Genomic DNA, 19,955 nt, shown 5'->3' with positions numbered 1-19,955 from the left:
TAGGTATCGGGACAAAGGATGGCACAGCGGAAAGAGAAAAGGATTACAAAGGCAAGGCTCAGAAACAGGTTCAGTTCAACCCTGGTCAGACCACGGCCACCTGGCGGGTAAGGATCATGACGGACAACGAGTACGAGACCTCCGAAACTTTCGAGATTATACTGTCCGACCCTGTCATGGGTGCGCTGGAGTTCCCGGAAGTGGCCACCGTTGAGATTGTGGATCCGGGTGATGGTACGTAGCGCTCGTTGCCAGGCAGCCTGATAACTGGCTCTTTTTATGGGGCACCCTCACGCTCTCCAAATTTTCCTTCCAAGAATAGCCTCATTTCTGCTGCATTCAAAATCCTCGCTGCTTTCTGAGATTGTTGAAATGCTCATGCACATAAAGCAAGAGAAAATGTGTGGTTATGGAAAGGAAATATGGGGTGTGAGACATAGATAAAGGTAATAGTTTGTGCTCCAAATAATTATAGAATAATCGCATTCAATGTCGTCAGCAATATGCAGATGAATAACCCAGTCTTTTACTCAAGGAGAACCTAGGGACACATTTTATCTTGCACCAAAGAGAGCAGACTGCTTGGGACTACTTTATTTATTTATTTATTATTTTGCTTTATGCTCACTGAAGTCTCCACTACCATCGACCTCACATCCATGCACCGACTCAGTGACCCTTCAAATGTATTGTGTATGTCTGCTCATACTGAAGTTTGTCCTGGCCTTAACTGTTCTGTGCACCATTCTTGAGTTGCATCTGCCCAGTTTAATCTTTAAAGATGTTCGCATTTTTAGGTCTCGCCTGAGCCAATGCGCTTGCGCATTGCTCCGGCGAGATTATAGTAAGGGTAAAAGAACAGTCTACCAAAACGGCGGATTTGACACAGTTCATGTGATCTATGCGCGTGCACAAACCAGCCACGTCACACACCACCATTTGTCTGTGCCTCGCATCAGACTTCTAAGGCTGCCGCTCCCCCCCCCAATCAGACTTCAAAGGCTGCCGCTCCCCCGCCCCCCAGATCAGACTTCAAAGGAATGCGCTCCCGCGCCCCCGCCACAGCAATGCGTAGAGCTTGTCTCCGCCTGCTCTCCCGCGTGCTTGCATCTTCCTTCCTTGACCCTGGGTGTTTTCCATGTTCTCCCATTCAGTGCCTTCTCGACCCCGTACTTGATTGCTGTCCAAGCCCCATCCGCCTGCTCTCTCGTGTGCTTGCATCTTCCTTTCTTGGCCCTGGGTGTTTTCCGTGTTCTCCCATTCAGTGCCTTCTCGACCCCGTACTTCATTGCTGTCCAAGCCCCATCCGCCTGCTCTCTCGTGTGCTTGCATCTTCCTTCCTTGGCCCTGGGTGTTTTCCGTGTTCTCCCATTCAGTGCCTTCTCGACCCCGTACTTGATTGCTGTCTAAGCCCCAGCCCTCCCTGCCTCTATCTTTATACACTCTCCCTGTGTTTTCCTGTTTCCCCTTGCTTTTTCCCGGCTCCATCATTCTGTGCTTTGATAAACTGAACGGGCTTTGTAGCACTCAACCCTGCGTGTTCTTAGCTTCAGTCTCTGTGCTGCTGCACCACATCACTCAGGGACACCACCACATCACTCAGGGGCACCACCACATCACTCAGGGACACCACCACATCACTCAGGGGCACCACCACATCACTCAGGGGCACCACTCATGGGCACCACCACATGACTCAGGGACACCACCACATCACTCAGGGACACCACCACATCACTCAGGAACACCATCACATCACTCAGGGGCACCGCCACATCACTCACAGACACCACCACGTCACTCAGGGACACCACCACATCACTCAGGAGCACCTCCACATCACTCAGGGACACCAACACATCACTCACGCATTAGTGTAAGCTATTGGCTTTGTGAATAACAGTGCTATTCATTTATATATTTTCAAAGCCAACACATATTAAAAAAAATTGTAATTTACAATACCAATAGCTCACACTTTCCTAATGCGAGACCTATTGCATTGCAAATGCTTGTTCTTACTCCTCTTCCCACAGTCTGTGCAACACCTCGGGACCACAAAAGGCTTGTTTGTTATATGTAGTCATCTTTACTGCCCTTGCCACTGTCTGTCAGTGTTTCACTGGTGTGTTTTCTGGGCCCTTCATGTTTTCCTTCCGCTCAGGGACCCTATCTATGCTCAGTAGACCCCCTGACACCCAGGTTACAGACAACACATACTCCAAAAGAGAATATTTGCTTCTCTGCACACCACTGTCATGACTCAAGGGAGATAATCCGAAATAAACCCCTACTTAGGAACATATGTCTGTGGAGATTTCTCCTCCAAACTTGTGGTGCATAGTTTACTGTGCAAAAAACACTTACAAATATTAATTATTTTGAATACAGTGAACATTATTATTAATAATAACGCTGCATTTATGCTGCTTTCCTCTGCAATTAAACGGATTCCAATGAATTAGCTATATGGAGTGAGAGACCTAGAACTAATTTAGCCTAACAAGTATTTAAGGGCTGCCCAAGAAATCAAAGAAATATAATTAATGTAGGCATCTGACAAGGTGATAATATGTTGTGATGTGAATAAGTGATTCTGTTGTTTAAGAGAATGTTAAACATAAGGGGTTAGCCTGGGATAAGAATCGAACTGGAAAGGCCCTGTATGTAAAGAACAAAGCTAAAGAGGGATTACAGGAAGGTATATGAAAGATAGGGGGGCATCAACCCACTTTGACTTGAGATATCAGAGTAGGTTGAGTTGATGTGCAATAATTGACTAGTCTGGAACACACACCTTTCATTTGTGTTGCACTCTGTCTGTGTGTAACAATGAAGCAAAGCGTGCCCCTGAAATGGTCTTGCTCTTTTAAACCATAGTCTAGAAACGGCTTCTCATTGCCTAATCCTAACACATCTTCTCTCTTTTTCAGAATCCACAGTTTACATTCCCAGTGCGGAGTACAAAATTGAGGAGGACATTGGTGAACTTTTGATCCCTGTGTTAAGGTCGGGAGATGCAAGCCAAGAACTTATGGTCATTTGTTCCACACATCAAGGTAAGAGCAGTCTGGGAATCTTGTGGTAACATCAATGTGTTCATTGCCTCCTTGGGTGACCCATCACCCTTTCTCTACGTTACTTTCTGCAGTTCAGCTCTTTGGTAACTATGGCACCTTACAGACATGTGGGTCAAAGCATGTAGGAGGTTTCTCTCTCATACGAAGATGGAGACGTCATCCATGTGTCATGAAATGTCCTCTCTTCTTTTAAATGGCAGGGGAACAAGTCCGCTGAGCATTCTAGCATTCAGAGTAACTTGACCCACCATTTTACTCTACAAATTCTACTTGGTTTAGGAGTGCTGTTGAGCAGAAGAGTGAGTAGTTATAAGGACGCAACCTGGTCATTGATGTACTTCAGTGCACATGTACAGCCATTCAATAACACGGGTATTGTGATCTGTGCAAGATTGGTTCTTTTACACATTTTAAAGAGTCAAAGGTGAGAATGATTTTCTATCTGATTGTTGAAAGACATTTTGAACACTGACGCATCTCAGCCCTGGATAACTAAATTGACATTAATGTTATCACCCAAATTAAATATTTCAAGTGAGAAACAGCATGAGGCGGACTCAGACGATCAATTCAATGCTCTTGGCTATCCATGGCAGTCGGTTGTCCGACCCCTGTTCACGTCGAGTGACTGAAGTTGGTTTTACAAGAGTATTCAATTGGCACGTTGGTCACCGCCGGATGATGGCCGAGGCTGAAGTTTAGCCACTTCCATGTGAATGGCATGCGGAGCACAGTGTGTTACAGGCAAGAAACCCTGTCAAATCTATAGGATTTTCTTGAGCTTCACATATATTGCATAATTTCAAGTCTCCCTAAGAATCTAAGTCTAGCAATGTAACAAAAGATCTTACTCTGACTCATTCAAACACTAATATTGTGATCGATCGTTGAATGATGAAGGGCTGACGGGCCCTGCTAAGACACTTAGTTTAACTCTCAAGTTATGCAGACTTCACTGCCGTGGAGGCATTTGTCAATGAAGCTAACTTACCAGTATTGAGAGGTGTACGTTAGATTAAACAGGAAGCTTTCCATCTGTTCATATGTAAGTTCTTCAAACCCAGATCTCCAAGTGTAAGCATAATAAGTTTAGATTTGGCAAATTTGGCATAAAAGGTTGTGTCTGGAAGTTCAGAAAAAATCTGTTAGGATGGAGAGCTTTTGAGTGCAGAAGTCACAATGCCTTAAATGAAATGTGAATCAGCGGGCGGACAGGTTTGTGGTTGACCACCTCATAAATCTACATCATCTGCATTTCACTCAGACTGGTATTTTTGCTCAGAGAAGCCCCTGCGGAAATGGACCAGCAACGATGGTGCAGTCTGAGTTGCCTCTTACAAACAGTGAGGAACCCTGTTCCATAAGGTGAAAGAATACCTTTACATTGGTGTTCCTCTTCTGGAACGAAGCGGGATCTCAGCACAGGTCAGGCCATGGCTTCCTCTAGGAGTAAATGTTGATCTTAAAAAAGTATCATCCTAGTCCATAAAGACCATACAAGCTAGAGAAAAAAATGTACTCTTTAAACACTCTTGCATCACTAACCATCACCAACAACATACATTCCAAAATATCCCTTTATTTGATGATGTCTGCTTGGGTTTTGAGACCCATAGTGACATCATTCATTGGACGGCCTCTTTAATTAACACAGAAGTAATTTACAGTGGACTATTGAATTGGTTACAATTAAACCAGAAGGTATATGTTATTGTTGGATACAGTGTACCCCAGCAGTAGATGTCAAACAGCATCTTTGTTGAGAGGTTTTCTCGTATTTCAAATTGAAAACAAGTGGACCCCAAGTTGATTACTCCATCTTGACTTTCGAAGCCAATTAAACATACCTCCTTAGGATTGCAGCCCATGTCTTTCCTGTAGTGGAGATGGTCTCCAAAGACTTTTGTTGTGTCACAAAAGTGGGACATTCTTTAAACCCCCACTGAAAACAGACCCAGTAACTAAATATGAGTTAAGCAGGACATATATTATATCTGGGTGCAGTGCCATTTTCAACTGAAACAAGTTATCACACAGCTCAATGTGACAAAGTCTGAATGAATGAGTGAGTGAAGGAATAAGACATTTATAGAGCAAAGAGTTACCCCAAAGTGATCCAGCACTGAAAAAGACTGGAAAACGAAAGAAGCACTAACAAGATGGAACAGTAAAGAACTGTGGTGTATGTTCTTCCCAAAATAACGGCGAAGAGAAACCAGCAGAGAGTCCCACTGCATGGCAGTAATGGCCAGAAATAACCCATTGCCAACACCAGGGCAGTGATATTGAGAAACTACCCAGAAAGACATTAAGAAAGCAGAGAACGAACTTTACAACGTGGTCGTTACACTGCAATAGCTTTACAACACGTCATTACAAAACGACTTGCGCTGGATGGCGCTCTACACTAAGGAATAATATGATTTCCTATTCCAACACCTTCGCTTCTGTTCCACACACTGGAGTTGGAATAGTAAGTCATATTATTCCTAAACCCGGTTCCTCTAGCGCAAGTCGTTGTAACTACTTGCGTTGTAACAAATGTGATGTAAACTACCGCTTTGTGAATGCATGCGATGTAACAGCATACATTCTAAGAAAGCGCATAGACCAACAGAAGTAACAACTGCAGCAGAAAAAGAGGTCACCAACAATGAAGCTAATAAAGTTCCACAAGATGAGGAGCTCCAGGAGAGTTGCAAAGGAAGTCAAAATGCGTAATTTTCGAAATACCATATTATATTTTTTGAGATGCCCACAGGTATTACCTCATGATCAAACGTGTCTGGAGCAGGATGTAGGCACTACAACTCATCTCTTCCATCCCTTGCCTCATCCACCATGCAGCTGCTCCATACTGTGGCACGTCAGGGCAGCACATCAACCACAAATTCAAAAGCGTATACTTGTCTGAAAATGGCTTCAAGGTGATATGTTAAAAACCCAGAACACGAAATGTCACTAGGAGGGTCTGGTCATAGAATCAAGAGCCCTCACCCACCCGAGGGTGGCATGCTTCATCATCGGGCCTGCTCCTTGTTGGTCTGGCGCTGCAATGCCCAACGGTCCCCTCGAAGGGTAACTTTGCCGGAGATCTTTTGATTCGCCTATGAAGGACTAGGTATTTAGGTGAGTCCCAGTGCCAGTGTGGAAAGGCTGGAATGAGGTGAGTCAAAATTGACTATAAACACTTTGCAGTCTGTTTAATAGAGCATAAAGAGTCTATGTCAAGATAAAAAAAAGTGAAGAACTAGAAAAAAGGACGATTCCAGTTTCACTATGAGTAACCAGTCTCTAGTACTATACAAATGTGAGATTAAATCAGAAATTTATGGTTGACAGTTTTCACGCCTCTGCTGTCCCACAGGATCAAATGGCATTTCATCTGGACCTTTTCAAAGAATACCTGATCTTCACTGTGTGTGTAGGGGTCCTGATTATGTGTTGGAATGAAGTCCCCAACTCTGTGAAGAACATCATAAACATTGCTAACCTCACCAATCTACACTCCTATGTGTAGGTTGATATTTCAGTACTAGTGACCTGCCGCCTAAATAAAGGATACAATTGCTTATTGACTTTTTTTTAAACGTTTTCATGTTTTAACTTTTCATGCTGCTTGTTAGTCCTTTTTTCTGTGACGTTTTTGCCCGAAAGGCCTTCGGAGCCGAACTTCTTTATTAAAGTTTGACCACAGCTGAAGAGGGATTGTCTCAGGACTCGGTACAGACACACGGGTCTCATGAAAGCGAGTCCGTGGCGCCTGGTGCGTCCTCGCGAACCTCGGTACAGCGCAGATTTAATAAAGATAAGTGTGTGGACGCACTGTAAGTGAAACAAACGTTAAGGCAGCCCCTGGCCCTCAGCCAAGCCCAGTGACATGTGAAGGGTGGCGGAAGGATACTTTTTCATGTCGAAGACGTCTGTCAGCTAATCGCGGTCAGTGATAGCAACATTCTGCATGCTCCGTGAGCAGGAAAAAAGGGAGCTGGGGCTCGGATGTGGAGGCTTTTTTGAAGTACAGCGTCAGGCTTTCTTTTAGAGGCTTCTCTTCTCGTTTCCTTCGGTTATCGCGGTAAGAAAGGCATGCGGAGTGCTACAGCAAGTCCGGATTCAATGGCCGACTGTTCCTTTATCAGACCGGTATCGCGGACAACGAGGCTTGTCAGCGACTTTGTTATGCCCTAGGCTCCAGTAGGCTGCTGGGTGGACTTCAGCATGTCCTCTCTAACGCCCCTATATGCACTCCCAGCATGAGCTCTGTTTAGCTCTCGCACAGCTTCTATATTTCGTTTCCATACCTCTCACACATCGCCAGCCTCATATCCTTGACTTAACTCTACTTTTAAAATGAGTTAAAAGCGTTGATTGCGAATGGAACTAACCGAGGTCTCCTTGGCCAAGACTTATTACAAACAGTCTATAGAAAGGAATGATAATGCAGTCTCCGATTAGAAGTTAGGTGGAATTCCATGCGGTGATTCCCACCTGCTGGAATCAATGATACTGGCAGACTTCGCCACATAGAATTCTGCCTATTACGAGTTAAACTCCTTGGATCATGGAATTACTGTTTAGACACAGAATTACCATGCAGAATTCTGAATGGTATTCCCTCATCTGAGGGGTTCAACACACACATTTACCACAATTAGTACCTACTCTCAGCAAGGGGCAAATATGTACAGGGGCTTCTCTGGGGTGGGGGTGGAGAGGGGGTCAGGGGGTAGGGAAGGGAAAGGGAAGGGTAGTTGTAATGGGGGTGTGGGGCTAGTGCATCCTCCCAGTGCCAGAAAAACATGTCAGGTTGGAGCGGTGGTGGGTGAGGCCAGACTGCTGTTGCAGTCAAAGTTTTAAGTGAGTTTATAGGCCGAAATTACCAACTGTTAACGTCATGTCGGATGTTGCCCACATGTGAAGAGGTGGAGTGGAATTCCATACGGTAATTCTGCTCTACCTGACTTGTACTGAGGCCCATAGACTGCCAGAGAATTGACCCAGGTGAATGAAATCTTGAAATAGCCGAATCCCGTCCTAAAAAGGTGAGCATTTCCACTTGTTCTTCCTCTGATTGGGTATCCTCTCAGTTTCACCCACAAGTCACCTCGCAGGACAGCGACTGGATAGCAAATAGTCACAATAAGTAGGGAACACAGGTGGTAATGTCCTCAACACTGAGTCCCACTAATGAGAGAAGCGATAACTGTGAATATTGGACCAGGCTCTCCATTCTAAGTTTACTGGGCCATCGAGCAGAGCTGCTGTTGAACTATATCTCTTATCCTATGCTACCCCCATCACATGGCAACACAAAAAATACCAAGAAACAAACTAAGTACATGCAAACATGAGTTGGCAAACATTCAGATCAAGAATAAGATGAGAGGAATGTGAACCAATACAGGAAAGTCATCATACTAATCGACCATTTCAGATTGACCCTGCAGAGACACTTTCCTGATCTTTCCATCTGACTCAATAAAATCTCACATGAAATCGCTGGAGTCTAAATCGGGGCAGATAAACCATTTGACCCATATTTACCAACCATCTAGCTCCCAGATTCTGTTAGTGCTGGCGCCATAAACCCTATCTGCACCTCATTGCCTTCCAGAGCAAGAGAACAACAGTTCTGTGATCTCTTCAGAAGAGTAAAGAGGACTTCTATGCACTAAACACCGGATTACAAGGAACTGTGTTGTTTAGCAAGGGTGAGAGCTCTCCAATGAATACCATAAGTTGATATTGAGACAGTACAAACATGATGGGTGGAATTCAATGAATCACTCTGAACCAATAGATTGTCCCTTTTTTCAGCAAGGGAGTTGAGGAAAGAGTTACTTACATTTGGTTGGCCCCTGTCTCAAACCCAGTTCCCCATCTTCGAAATCGGCAACTCTAGCCATTAGGCCAAGTCCTCTCCAGAATAATAAGTGCTGGAGCTCTAGTCAGGGGGCAGTTTGCACCAGCACATTTCTCCTGTTAGCTCTGCCTCCTGAGGAGAACCCCGGCACTTCTTATTTTACAAATTAACCACTGGCTGCAACTGGTACTTTGGTCCTTATAATACATGGGCACACCATTGCAGTTGAGCAGTTACACCATTTCTTTATTACAGGCGACTAGAGACATCGCAAGTCACCTGTAATAAGAAAATTAGAGATGGGCTATTATACAGGCGTTGTAGGCTGTTGTGTATTATAACTCAATCAATTCCACTGTTTTTGGCTTTTTCTTACAGGTTCTGCCACTGGAACTGTGCCTTCATCAGTATTATCATACTCGGACTACATAAGCCGTCCTGAGGACCACACCAGCATCATTCGCTTTGATAAGGACGAGACATCCAAAACTTGCCGCATTATTATCATTGATGACTCCCTTTACGAGGAAGACGAGATCTTCAACGTCACGCTCAGCATGCCCATGGGTGGTCAGGTTGGTTCGGAATTCCCCAGTACCAAAGTGGTGATCCTAGCTGACACTAATGATGGTGAGTGACAACCAGTGAATATTTCATCATTTTTCTACTGTGTGTAAAAAAACATAGTGCGAAATTACCACCCAATGTTTGCTGCTGTTCAGCATCAAGTGCATATTTGACATCAGCAAATGTTATACAATATTTATACCACCCACCTTTCAAAACTTTGATCAGCAGATTCATGATGGATTGTTTCCTGGCGTGCATTTGTAAGAACAAATCTGTGTGCTATTGTTGGCTATACAATTTCAAAAATGGTGATTTCATATTTTACGGGCCATTTTGAAGCATATCTGGGATTAAACCCACATTGTATATCAATGCTATTAGTAGTCCAGAATTACATCATTTCTATTGACTAAAATTTTTAATTTCATAGGAAAAAATCCAAAGGTAATAGAACAATACAATGGTAACACAATCCTCAGCAAGACATATGTTGTCATTCATTTATCTGGCCTTCAGTTGCAAGAAGGACAATATTGTGTGTGAGCAGCATAGATTATGCCCAAGGCAGAGCCAGTATATGCATCGTTATGTTACTCCGTTTGTATAACACAGTGTTTGACAATGACATCCACTGTAGAGCTTTCGATAGTTATGAGGTTTATTTATAAAGTTGTATATACTTTCCAAACAGTTCAGATGCTTCCGTCAGAGACAATATAGTCTGATTTGGATTCTGAAAATGGGCAATCAGTGGGAAAGGGTCATTCCTTAGGTGAATATGTCAATTTCAATCAGTTGTGGGCCAGTGTTCTCAGTGTTTGATCGCCCATAGCGCCTAGACATCTTTTGGGATGGCAGGCATGTTCATTGCCCGCAGAGTAAATGTGTGTGCAAGACAATTTTTGCTTATGAGGGTTCCTGTGTTGCATAATATTCAACTACAGGCACATATGTGTTGTGCTGGGTATACATTAAAAATTCTGTCTTCATGTGGTCTATGCATGGTGCGTCTAGTGGAGACTGCGGTGTTCCAGATGTTGATACCACGTCCTTTGATATAGCTGTGCTGTGTTGGATGTGCGTACACTGTTCTCACATGTTCTTTTTAAATGCACACATTGCAAGTAATTGGAGAAGCCTGCTGTTGTGAATGTGTTGCTACACAACTATATGAAACAGTGCAGTGCGCTGTCTCATGTACTTTTAGATAGTGAGAAGATAGCACATAATGAATTAAAGACGTGTGCTGTTGTGAGCAGGGTGACACTCTGCTGCATGGTATCTCTGTTCTGTGGTAGACCTATGTGCAATATTCTGTCTAGCATGCACTGTTCGATGTTTTGCACATGGCGTATAATTAGAGATGCATGCGGATGTGGACACACTGGTGCACAACTATATGATATATCTATACTGTGTTGGATATGTGTAGAATGTTCTATCTCACATATACTGTTAGATATGCACATAGCTTGCAATTAGGAGTGTATGCTGATGTGGACACCGTAATACACAACTATAAGGGACTTCTGTGGTGTATTGTATGTAGGTACAATGCTTTGTATAACACGAACAGTTAGATGTTGCGCACATAGAGTGTAATTAGAGATTCATTCTGTTGCGAACACGTTGAGTCACAACTATATGATATATGTGTACTGTGTTCTAAGTGTGTGCAATGCTGTGTCTCACAAATACTTTTAGATGAGGATAAGGCATGTAATTAGGGAAGCAAGCATTTGTGAAAACATTAATGCACTACTGTATGGGACCTCTGCTTTGTGTTGGATGTGTGTCAACCTACCATGGGTCTTCAGAGCTATGAAACGTGCACATGTTCTTCCAGGTGAAATTGAATCTCTGCACTTGAAAGTGGCCAGCCCACTGCTATGAAGATTATTTGTACAATCAAATTAAGTTAAAGGGCACCATCGAAAAGCAATTATTTTTAAGAGGATGAGTGGTGTCTGAGGGGTTCCTTCCTTTTATCCAGCACTGAGAACAGGAAGGAGGAATAAAGGCGGAATTAAGCTGCTGACTGTGGAATGAAAAGGGCTGTTTTCCTATCCTGATCTGAAGGCTGGATTGTTTTACCTTCCTCGAGTAAGAAAATCCATTCATAAAATCTGTAACCACCCCATGCCCACACTGCTTCCCGTGCCAGGTGGGTGGCTCAAATACTAATGTTATTAAAACTAGTTAAAGCAGATTTTCGGGCCGCCTGCAGACTTTGCTGGCCTCGGTGAACAATGACCCTGAGTGGATGTTTGAATCTCACCTTGTCTGGCCCTGGAAATCGAGCAGCCTTTTTCTCACCCTGACGGGAAGCCGTGAACAAGGCTTCTCGTGAGCTCCCGTCTTCCTGTAATGCTGACAATGTGAGCACACATGCAGGAAAAAAGTCTGCACCCTTCATCCATCTTCTGTACCAGTCTCTCTGCGCCAAAGTCTAAAATATAAAGGACCTCATTTATGACAACTGTTGCATTAATGCGTAAAAACAGCGATGCAACACTTTTCAGCGCACCCTCCTTTCGACACCATGGATGCGCCATATTTACTGTACGGCGCTCCATGTCGCAAGGATTTACAGATGTTAGTATTCCTGACGTATCTGTATGCACAAAAGTGGCACATTGCTGGGCTGTGTCTGAAAACAGATGCAACTCCAGCAATGAGGCAGGCAGAAGGATTTGACCCAGTGGCATCCTAGAAGTGTTGCAGTGAAATCTCATAGATTTCTGCCTTTTCTGCGCCGAAATGCCCACCCTTCTGCGCCGGAATGCCCACCCTGTATACATTATACCTGTCACAGGGATAATGTAGCACAGGTGTTTACAAAGTGAAGCATCTGCCTAGATGCATTACTTTGTAAATATGGCGCAGTGTGGTGCATTTTTTATGCAGACGCAACATCACAAAAAGTGATGCAACGCCGGCGTAAGGGCCTCATAAATCGTGCTCCCAAAGTCTTCTATCTTGTTTGGCAACATGTATCTCATAAAGGGTTGCTCATAAAGGTCATAAATACTATCTCCAGAAACGGGTACCTTACTGTCTCAAGAAACGTGTGCCTTACCATCCTTTGCAAAAAATGCGATTTTGTGAGCCTCTATTTTGTTCTCCAACAGGAGCCTCATAAATGGCTGCTCACATCTTTTATAAACAGTAGGTTCTGTTGACCCCACAGATACTAATGTGTCTTGTCCTAACCTTTCTAAGATCAGATGATCAAAACACAATACAACAGAAACATCCTCAGAGACACATTATTCCTTCAGCCTCTGAGCTCTGTGCTCGCATTTTAGAGTTTTGCACAGGACACCACCTTTATCTACCCATTTTGGCCAAGCTTATATACGTTCCCAAAAAAGTTACATAGCTCGCCTCTAACTGGTGAAATCTGTGGTGGCTCAAGAACTCAGGAGCGGCTCCGTCTCAGGAGTGGAGGAGCATTGCCCTGCCTGCTGGGAGCGCAGCAGGCAAACACATGGCTTGTCAGAACTAAATGCAGGAATGCAGTACTGGTCTATGGTGAGCATGTCAGATTGGCACGCCATCTTGCGACAGCCAACCCGGAATGCGCACTGTAAACCCAGCAATCCAAAGGCTATGAAACACCCTGGGGATTGCTGGCACAGGCCCTCAGCTTCAAAAGGATCACTGGATGAGCATGCTCCCACCAATCCTGGAGCTGATTTCACAGCTTGAGAACAACTCCAGGATTGGTCAGAGTTGCATTTCACAAACAGAAAGGAAGTCCTTCCTTTTTCTGCTTGCGGAAACCTAAGAGAAGAGCTGCGCTGGCCGTGCTCCCGCTTTTATGGTGAGTCGAGCACCTGCGCACCCCACCATTTTTTTTTTTTTACGGTAGCCGTCACTGCAAGAACTCCACATCCAGGAAGGGCAGGTCTAGGGACTGGAGGAGAGAACTGAGGAGTCAGACACGTTTTTGATCCACAAGGGAGATTGTGGGGTGGGTCCACCAAGCCAAAGTGTGTGCTTCAGGACCACCCTTTGTAGTACGTAAGCCTGCCCGGTGCTGGACCTCTACGCAGCCAAGCATGATGAGATGACCACCAAATGTGGCTTGAGATCAACTTTTCCAGCACCCAGGCCACTGAGTGTGGTGAAGGGCTTGTGCTCAGTACCTCCTGGGGGTACCTGGAAAGGGCAAGGTGAAGAGTGGGATCGTGCGATCTGAAAAAACGTGAGCACAGTGCAAGTGCTTGTATGCCGAATTACCACTCAGTCCACCGGTGTGCCATGTGCAGCCCTTCTCTGGCCTCTTCAGCGGGGCAGAGGGGCTTCTCAGTGATAAAAACAGAGAAGAGTGTTTAGGGAGGGAGAGGGCTCCCCGGTGATCCCAATGCAGTAAGCACTGGCCCAGTTGTGCCTCTGACTTTTGCATGAAAGAAGCACTAGATTTCACCCAGAGCTGTATAAAGTGCATAAACTCTGTTGAGCATTTGCTGTCCTACTCCTTATTGTATCATTCTGACTGACCTGGTGCATTTTCCTCTGAAAGAGACTTAAGACTAAAAGATATGCCTCCTTTAATGATCGCATTGCCCTGCTCGGTTAGGTTTTTACATCAATATATTCTTAGATTTTAGTTCTATTTTCGAGAATGCACAAACTGTAAAAAAGTTGCCCTCGAATGTCTCTTTCCAGTCAGATATATATACCATGTAGTCGCCTTTGGATTGGATGCAGATTGCTTGAAGTTAATTTCCTCTTTGGGTAAGAACTTTGGGAGGACAGCTCTTTGCTGCTCTAGTGACAATAAAGGCCCGTGTGAATTTAGAAATAAGGACAGTGTATGCTCCCACTTGTGAAGGGCTATTGAGGCAAAGTTGTTCCTCAAGCTTCTTCTTTTTGTGTTGATTTATGGACAGGACACTTGTGTCCGATGATGGATCGACTGGGGAAAATGTAGAGATCTGCTCTATTTTTTCCCCTGATCATTTTTCATGCTGCCCATAAATAAAGAACGTTGCGTTTTGCTCTTATTAGGCAATAAGAAAAAAAAATCAAAAAAAGTTTTATCATGTTTACCGGGTCTTTATATCTTAAGGGGAATGCCACTCATTCTTTCAAACGTGCTTAACTGTTGAACTACTGCCGTTATACACCATTCTCAACTTTTGAGTACTACAGAAAAATATTAAGTCGTAAATTAAAATTGGACCTTTCATGGAGTACATTATCTGGGGTCCTCGTGTACCAAGGTGTGTGCTGCCATCTGCTGGTGAAGAACATAAACTTCCTAGACCGTCACAGCTTGTTTGAGTTTCTTACAAACCTGCTGTGGCTTTTGCATTCGTTCTATCCGCCAGTACTATTTCACCCCACGCTTTCATTTTAGTCACAGTCTGTTTTCTACTTGGCGTAGGAGTAACTTTCCATAGCGGATGTAATTCATCCGAGAAGTAATATGGGTCAGGTGAATTGCATGTTTATTTATGTATTAAGGAGATTTATATTGAACTACCTCTAGGTTACTTCAGAGTGCTATAAATTCGCAAGGGCCCTCCTTCATTGTGCTGATGGAGAAATTAGTTTCCATTTGATGAGAGTTGAGCCCAAATTTGATATGCTTAGACCGCTAACCATTAACTTCCCACATAAAACCCTCTAGTGACCGAACCTTAGTCATTAATGCACCACATAAAAACTGGAGTAAATACATGTAATGCTTAATTTGTAAAAATAAAAATAAGCACCAGGGCCCTCACCAGGAAGCCACTGCTGCTTGCACAACATATTGCCCCAACCAGCTCTGCTAATTGTAGCGCTCTAGTGCTCCGAGGGTCTCTCCTGAGCCCCGGAAGCACTAGCACACATTGTAACACCTTCTGGCCAGGCGTGGCCAGAAGGAGATAAATAAACGGGCTTGAAGTGGCACGGCACTTCCTGCCCAGACCAGTAATCTGAGTGCGTGCATCATTTGTGAGTGTGCGCACAGCACACATGTGTAGTGACCCCAAGGCCTTGGAGTCCATCAGTCTCCACACTGGCGACGAGGGAGTGGAGCCACCCACGCCCGCGAGCAAACCAGCTGCGAGAGCGCCGGAGCCGTCGAGCCCCGTTCCGACCGGCGCCCGCCGACCCAGCGCCTGTGACCGCCCCGTGAGTCCCAACACCAACCCCTGAGTGAAGACGTCGCCTACCGGTAAGCAGCAGATGCCAGAAGCTGCGTGGGGACCGGTACCGGCGACGCGCTGAGGCGAGGAGACAGGAGGCGCCGGAGAAAGGCCCAGCCGGGCGCGTCTGAAGTGCGCGCATGCGCAGACGCTCAAAGCCGACGCAGGCCTCAGACCGGCACCGCGTGTGTGCGCAATGCCTCGCGCTGGAGGGGGATCAATGAGGCTGTGACCTCGCCGTGATTGAGAGCACGCCCAGCGCCCTGTCTATATGCTCGACTGCACGAGCGAACGAAGGGGAAAGAATTACCATATAAAACAAGCACTGGACAGCACAAGCAAACAAGCACAGGGCAAACCAATTCGACAGGCTCAGAACAACACGTGTAAACGCTAAGCTTGCGTGACCAGCGCCTAAAGAGAACACTGCCCACGACACCATGTCTCAAGACCAGGGAGGGGCCACCGGAGGGGCACCACAGGTGGCAGCGCCCCCTGCAGCTCAAGCTCCAACACCCTCCGCACATGCGCAATTACAGGCGCTACCGCCCTTCAGCGAACTAATCGACCCGGGGACAGCAGCACCCCGATGGGCAGTATGGCTAGGACAACTTAACAATTATTTCACGGCCACCCGAGAAAAAGACAATGAAGTGAAGCGATCTCTACTCCTCCACTTCGGAGGCACAGAACTGTACAAGTTATTCAGACACCTCCCCAACACAGGTGCCGCCAATGATTTTGATGCTGCGGTCAACGCGCTCAACGCCCATTTCGACCCTCAACTAAACCCCCATTACGAGAGGTTCAAGTTCCGACAAGCCAAACAACGAGAAGGGGAAACGATGGACGCGTTTCATGCGCGACTAAGAGACCTGATAAGCACGTGCACCGAGGACGACGAAAAGAAGGAAGTCACCGCACAACTTATCCAGGGTTGCCGCAACAAACACTTGCGGACATTGATCCTGAGGCAGCCGCGAATCTCACTCGACGAAATCTTGATCCTTGCACGGTCCCACGAGCTGTCTGACGCCCGCGCCACCGCGATGGAGGCGGCCCTCAATCCACACCACGAAACAGGAACAGTGATCAAGACAGAACGGGTGGATGCAGTGCGTGTGTCGAGCCGAGGAAGTAGAGGTCGAGGGCCGACGCGAACCCGACGTCAGACGCTGTGCGGCTACTGTGGCAGGGAGGAACACACCCAAGATGGCTGCCCAGCACGAGGGAAGACATGCTCCAAATGCGGCATCCCCAACCACTTCGCCAGCGTATGCAGAGGAGGGTCTCGAGGACGGAACGCCTCAGGACGGCGATCGGCTGCTGGAGCAGTCAAACAGCTGTCGCTAGATGACTCCACAACGTCACGCTCCACTAGGTCGCACAGGTCGCAACAACCACAATACGATGATTCGTCCACAGACGAAGATGACGAATGCTATTTCGTATCCTTTGTCAGTGAGCTGAAGAAGAGTCGACGGCCGCAACCCAAATGCCAAATACACATCCACGGTTCACCAGCAGTTGGAGTCATCGACACCGGAGCCACGGTAAATGTAATGGGCATCCAACATTACAAAGCACTCAACCCGAAACCCACACTTGTTCCGTCTAGAGCCAGGATTTTCACCTACGGCAGTCAAGACCCCCTCCCACTGCGAGGCAAGATGATTGTGCAAGTCCGAGCAGAAGACCAGGAAGTCACGACCACATTCCATGTGATCGATAAAGAGGCGGACCTATTAGTAGGGAGCAACACAGCAGAAGACCTAGGCCTCATTGCCTTCGCGAACGCAGTGCGAGCAATGCAAGTAGAAGACATCCTACTCATGTTCCCCAAGTTGTTCACAGGCCTTGGAACCATCAAGCACCCACCTATCAAGCTACACATAGACCCGACGGTGCAACCAATTGCACTCCGACACCGAAGAGTACCATTCCACCTGCGTGCTGCAGTCGAGCAAGAGCTGAACCTGCTAGAATCACAAGGAGTGATCGAAAAGGTGTCCGGACCGACACCATGGGTGTCCCCCATGGTCATAGCTGAGAAGCCGAAACAACCGGGGAAAATCCGAATTTGCATCGACATGAGAATCCCAAACAAAGCCATCCGCCGTGAGCGACACCTCACACCCACAGTCGATGACATCCTGACGGACCTGAACGGCGCCCAGTGGTTTTCTAAACTAGATCTCAATGCAGGCTACCACCAGCTGAGACTGGCTGAAGAAAGCCGATACATCACAACTTTCTCGACACACCTGGGATTGAGGCGCTACAAGAGGTTGAACTTTGGGATCTCATCGGCAGCTGAGATTTTCCAGAATACGATCAAAGAAATCCTCTCGGGGCTCCAAGGGGTGCTGAACGTCAGTGACGATATCTTAATCCATGCCAAAACGAGCGAAGAACACCACAACAGGCTAAAAGCAACGCTACACCGACTTGCACAGTATGGCGTAACCCTCCACAAGGACAAATGTCAATTTTTCAAGAAGTCCATCGAATTCTTTGGCTACGTGTTCGGGTCTGAAGGAGTTGCTGTCGACCCTCGCAAATCAGTGGCGATCAAAAATGCCCCTGCACCTACCACAGCATCGGAAGTGCGTAGCTTCCTGGGGATGGCACAATACTGTGCAAGGTTTATCCCCAACCTGGCCTCGATTGCAGAGCCGCTAAGGAACCTGACGAAGAAGGAAAACGCATGGCGGTGGACAGAGACTGAAGCCAACGCGTTCGACAAAATCAAAACTGCGCTGCTAGACAGCACCACGATGGCCTACTTTGACACCTCCAAACCTACGGAAATAGTAGTAGACGCCAGCCCGGTTGGTCTAGGAGCGGTGATATCGCAGGAAACTGAACCCGGCACATGGTCACCACTAGCATTCGCAAGCAAAGCACTATCCCCGGTCGAATCAAGATACTCGCAGGTTGAGAGAGAGGCCCTAGCGGTGAAGTGGGCATGTGCTCATTTCCACTTATACATCTCTGGACACCCGTTCCGCATGGTTACGGACCACCAGCCGCTGATACCTTTGTTCAAGGGAACTGCTCCTCATCCACCCCCGAGGATAGAACGCTGGGCCATACAAGTGCAGCAGTACCAAATGGAGCTAGCCTACCGCCCTGGGGCCAAGAACCCCGCAGACTTTCTATCCAGGCATCCAGGCCCAAAGGAATGCCAACAAACAGATCTTGAGAACCCCACTGAAGAATTTGTGGACATGCTGTCAGCTGCCTCCTGTCCACAAGCCCTCACAGCTGACGCCATCATACCTGAGTATGTGAACGACGCGGTCATCCAGCGAGTAGCCGAGGCCGTACAATCAGGGTCCTGGGAGAACTTCCTAAAGAATGTCAGCAGTTGGAGCGAGGACGACCGGACACGCCTGACACAATTCTGGAGAGTGCGCCATGACCTGAGCCAAGCAAGCAATGGCCTTATCCTCAGAGGCCACCGGGTGATCATCCCCAAAACCCTACAGGAAAGGGCGACTATCCTAGCACACGCCGGACACCAGGGCACCCGCCGGATGAAAGCTAGAATGCGAGAGAAGGTCTGGTTCCCGGACTTGGAGGGAGCTGTTGACACCGTGGTACGCCAGTGCCGAGCGTGCCAGATAACTAGTTCAGCAGACACTCCCGCGCCTGTGATCACGGAGGAACACGCTCCATCACCATGGTCATGGCTCAGCTTGGACTTTGGGAGCTTCCCAGATGGGAGAGTCACTGTCGTGCTGATCGACAACTACACGAAGTACCCGATTGTAGATCTTGCCACCTCCACCAGTTTTGCCAACATCCGCCCACTCTTGAGCAAGTCCTTTGCCATGTTTGGTGTTCCGATGGTCATCAAAACAGACAATGGCCCCCCATTCCAAGGGTGCGAGTTCCGAGAGTTCCTGCACAGCCTAGGCATCCGACATCACCGGATCACGCCCCAATGGCCTCAGGCAAATGGAGAGGTGGAGCGGTTCATGAGGACAACCAACAAGATCCTGCGAATTGCCACTGCTGAAGGAAAAGACCCAGAGGAAGCCCTCCAACTATTTCTACGGGAGTACAGAAGCACGCCCCACAGTACCACGCAACAATCACCGTGGGCGTTGATGCTAGCTGGCCCGAGAAGAGATCTACTCCCCATGGCCGACAACTGGTCACCTCCACCTTACTCCCCCGGGCGCACCCAAGAAAGGCGGAGGAGAACAAACGAGAAAGCAAGCAACAAGAGGCGTGCCCGGTCCCGAAGTATACTACCTGGCGAGACTGTGCTAATCCGAACCCGAAGGC

The 19,955-nt window shown here is 46.8% G+C and overlaps 1 protein-coding gene across 1 annotated transcript in view; it reads left to right on the top strand.

Moving 5' to 3' along the window:
• FREM3 (FRAS1 related extracellular matrix 3) overlaps positions 1 to 19,955 on the top strand; it is a 203,339-nt gene that overhangs the window by 106,610 nt on the left and 76,774 nt on the right. Inside the window, exons 4-6 of the mRNA XM_078676872.1 lie at positions 4 to 234; positions 2,934 to 3,059; positions 9,322 to 9,573. Of these exons, the coding sequence (XP_078532998.1) occupies positions 4 to 234; positions 2,934 to 3,059; positions 9,322 to 9,573 (609 nt within the window). The remainder of the gene's footprint in view (positions 1 to 3; positions 235 to 2,933; positions 3,060 to 9,321; positions 9,574 to 19,955) is intronic.

This window comes from Lissotriton helveticus, chromosome 2_1 (assembly GCF_964261635.1).
Source record: "Lissotriton helveticus chromosome 2_1, aLisHel1.1, whole genome shotgun sequence".
Classification (NCBI taxonomy): Eukaryota; Metazoa; Chordata; class Amphibia; order Caudata; family Salamandridae; genus Lissotriton; species Lissotriton helveticus.
The sequence above is the reverse complement of the archived record's forward strand: the minus strand, read 5'-3'. Positions and strand labels throughout refer to the sequence as shown.